At 47.4% G+C, this 2,336-nt stretch overlaps 1 protein-coding gene across 1 annotated transcript; it reads left to right on the plus strand.

Moving 5' to 3' along the window:
• The first annotated feature begins 253 nt into the window (after positions 1-253).
• On the plus strand, positions 254-1,666 carry LOC114755943 (uncharacterized). The gene has a single exon (XM_028944838.1). It carries the CDS (start codon positions 254-256, stop codon positions 1,664-1,666), a length of 1,413 nt encoding a protein of 470 aa, XP_028800671.1.
• Positions 1,667-2,336: the final 670 nt, after the last annotated feature.

The raw sequence follows: 2,336 nt of genomic DNA on the forward strand, positions 1-2,336 counted from the left end.
CTGAGAGAATGAGGTGACTATGGAGGCACAAGGAGAAGGAGGAAGGGGGTTTAGAGGTGGTGATCGAGCTGGAGATTTACCTCAGAGGGAGGAGTATCGAGCGGCTAGCCAAGGAGGAGATACTTTAGAGGGAGTGATTTACCCTCCGTTGCTGAATGACATCACCAAGGTATGGAGAGAGGTGCATCGTCATGATCCTCCCCAGTTCAAGGGAAGTTTGGAACCATCAGATGCAGAGAAATAGATTGAGCGGATGGAGACAATCTTTACTGCTGTTCCTTGTCTTTCCCCGCTCAAGGTACAAGTGGCGGTTACCTATCTAGTGGAGCAAGCAAGGCATTGGTGGGATAGTGCAAGACCTTCTGATATATCTCAGTTGGACTGGGATACCTTCAAGCGGATGTTCTATGATCACTTCTTTCCGAAAGAGTTGCGAATGGAAAAGCAATTCCTGTTTTATTCCTTAAAGCAGGGAGAGATGCATGAGGATCAGTTTATCACAAGGTTTATAGACTTGGCAAAGTATGTGCCCAGGCAGACGGAAGATCATTCACTCTGGTTAGCTCAACAACTGATGAACCGTGCAAGGCCGGAGTTGAAACAGCAGTTGGCCTTGTTAGAGGTCAAGACCTTTGAGGAGATGTGTGTGAAGCTGCGGGTTGCAGCTAGAAGGACAAGAGAAGTGGTAGAGGCAAGGAGGGCTGAGAATCAAGCTAGAGCGGCCCGTTATCCTGGTCCTACAGGAGGAGTGGGGAAGAGGAGTCAATACAGCTCTGGGAGCTTGAGTAGCTCAGGGAGAAACAGGAACCAAGGGCAGAATCAGAGGGCGAATGCTCAGAGGGGCTTTATGCAAAGACGCCAGAATCCAAACAATCAGACTGGTGGGGGACAGGGCTCCCGTCGAGATTCTTTAGTGACCACCCCGAGTGTTACTGGACCGTGCCCCAGATGTGGGGGTAGGCATGCGGGACAATGCTGGGAGTGCTTTCGATGCCACCGGTGGGGACATATTGCCAGAAACTGTCCAGAGAGTCAGCCAGCACCTCAAGCTAGTCGTTCTACTGTTCCAGGACGTGTCTATGTGATGACAAATGAAGAGGCTTCTGCATCTCCAAACTTGATTCGAGGTAACATTCTACTTGAGGGACATGTTATTTCTGCTTTATTTGACTCAGGTGCTACGCACTCCTTTATTTCTGTGGAGTGTGCTCAGAAGTTGAGCTTGCCTGTGGTTGAGCTACCTTATGACTTAAGAGTGTCTACTCCTGCTAGAGTCACTGTTGTAACTGGAAGAGCGTGTCTAGAGCTTGCACTTCAGTTTGAGAATCAAGATTCTATAATAGATTTGTTTTGTCTACCTCTGAAAGGTATCGACGTGATTATTGGCATGAACTGGTTGATGGCCAATGGAGCAATCCTTGATTGTAAAAGGAGGTTGGTGACAATTTCGGTAGGTGCCTTATGTGCTGAAATGTCAAGTGGTCCAGTTTTGTTGTCAGCTGCTCAAGTAGAGAAGGCGGTGAGGAAAGGGTGCCAGGCCTTCATTGTCTTCTTTTCAATTAGTGAGGATGAGGCAGGCGGAATTGAACAGATAGCTGTGGTAAGGGACTACCCCGAAGTGTTTTCGGACGAGGTTGCAGGACTACCTCTGGAGCGAGAAGTGTAGTTCTCCATCGAGTTGGTTCTGGGAACCACCCCAATCTCCAAGGCTCCCTATAGAATGTCTCCTTCAGAGTTGGTCGAGTTGAAAAGGCAGCTAGAAGAATTGTTAGAAAAGGGACTTATCCGACCAAGTGTGTCACCGTGGGGATCGCCGGTTTTGTTTGTGAGGAAGAAAGATGGTAGCTTGAGGCTGTGTATCGACTACCGACAATTGAACAAGGTCACAATCAAGAACAAGTACCCGTTGCCTAGAATTGATGACCTATTGGACCAATTAGTCGGAGCATCAGTTTTCTCTAAGATTGATCTGAGATCAGGATACCATCAGTTAAGGGTTCGAGCAGAAGACATTTCAAAAACGGCCTTTCGAACTCGTTATGGACATTATGAGTTTTTGGTGATGCCTTTTGGGCTAACAAATGCTCCAGCTGTCTTTATGGACTACATGAATCGGATCTTCCGACCTTATTTGGACAGATTTGTGGTAGTGTTCATCGATGACATCTTGATTTATTCTAGAAGTGAGGAAGAACATCGAGAGCATCTTCACATCGCACTACGGATATTGAGGGATCACCAGTTGTATGCTAAACTGTCAAAGTGCGAGTTTTGGCTAAAAGAAGTGAAGTTCTTGGGTCATGTGGTGTCAGCTGAGGGAGTAGCAGTGGATCCTA

Source organism: Neltuma alba, unplaced genomic scaffold, assembly GCF_004799145.2.
Source record: "Neltuma alba isolate B1F8T4 unplaced genomic scaffold, ASM479914v2 tig00010352_pilon, whole genome shotgun sequence".
NCBI classification, from domain to species: Eukaryota; Viridiplantae; Streptophyta; class Magnoliopsida; order Fabales; family Fabaceae; genus Neltuma; species Neltuma alba.

Bases quoted from the DNA above. Each gene is read 5' to 3' on its own strand.
- LOC114755943 (XM_028944838.1), top strand. From the start codon at position 254: ATGGAGACAATCTTTACTGCTGTTCCTTGTCTTTCCCCGCTCAAGGTA.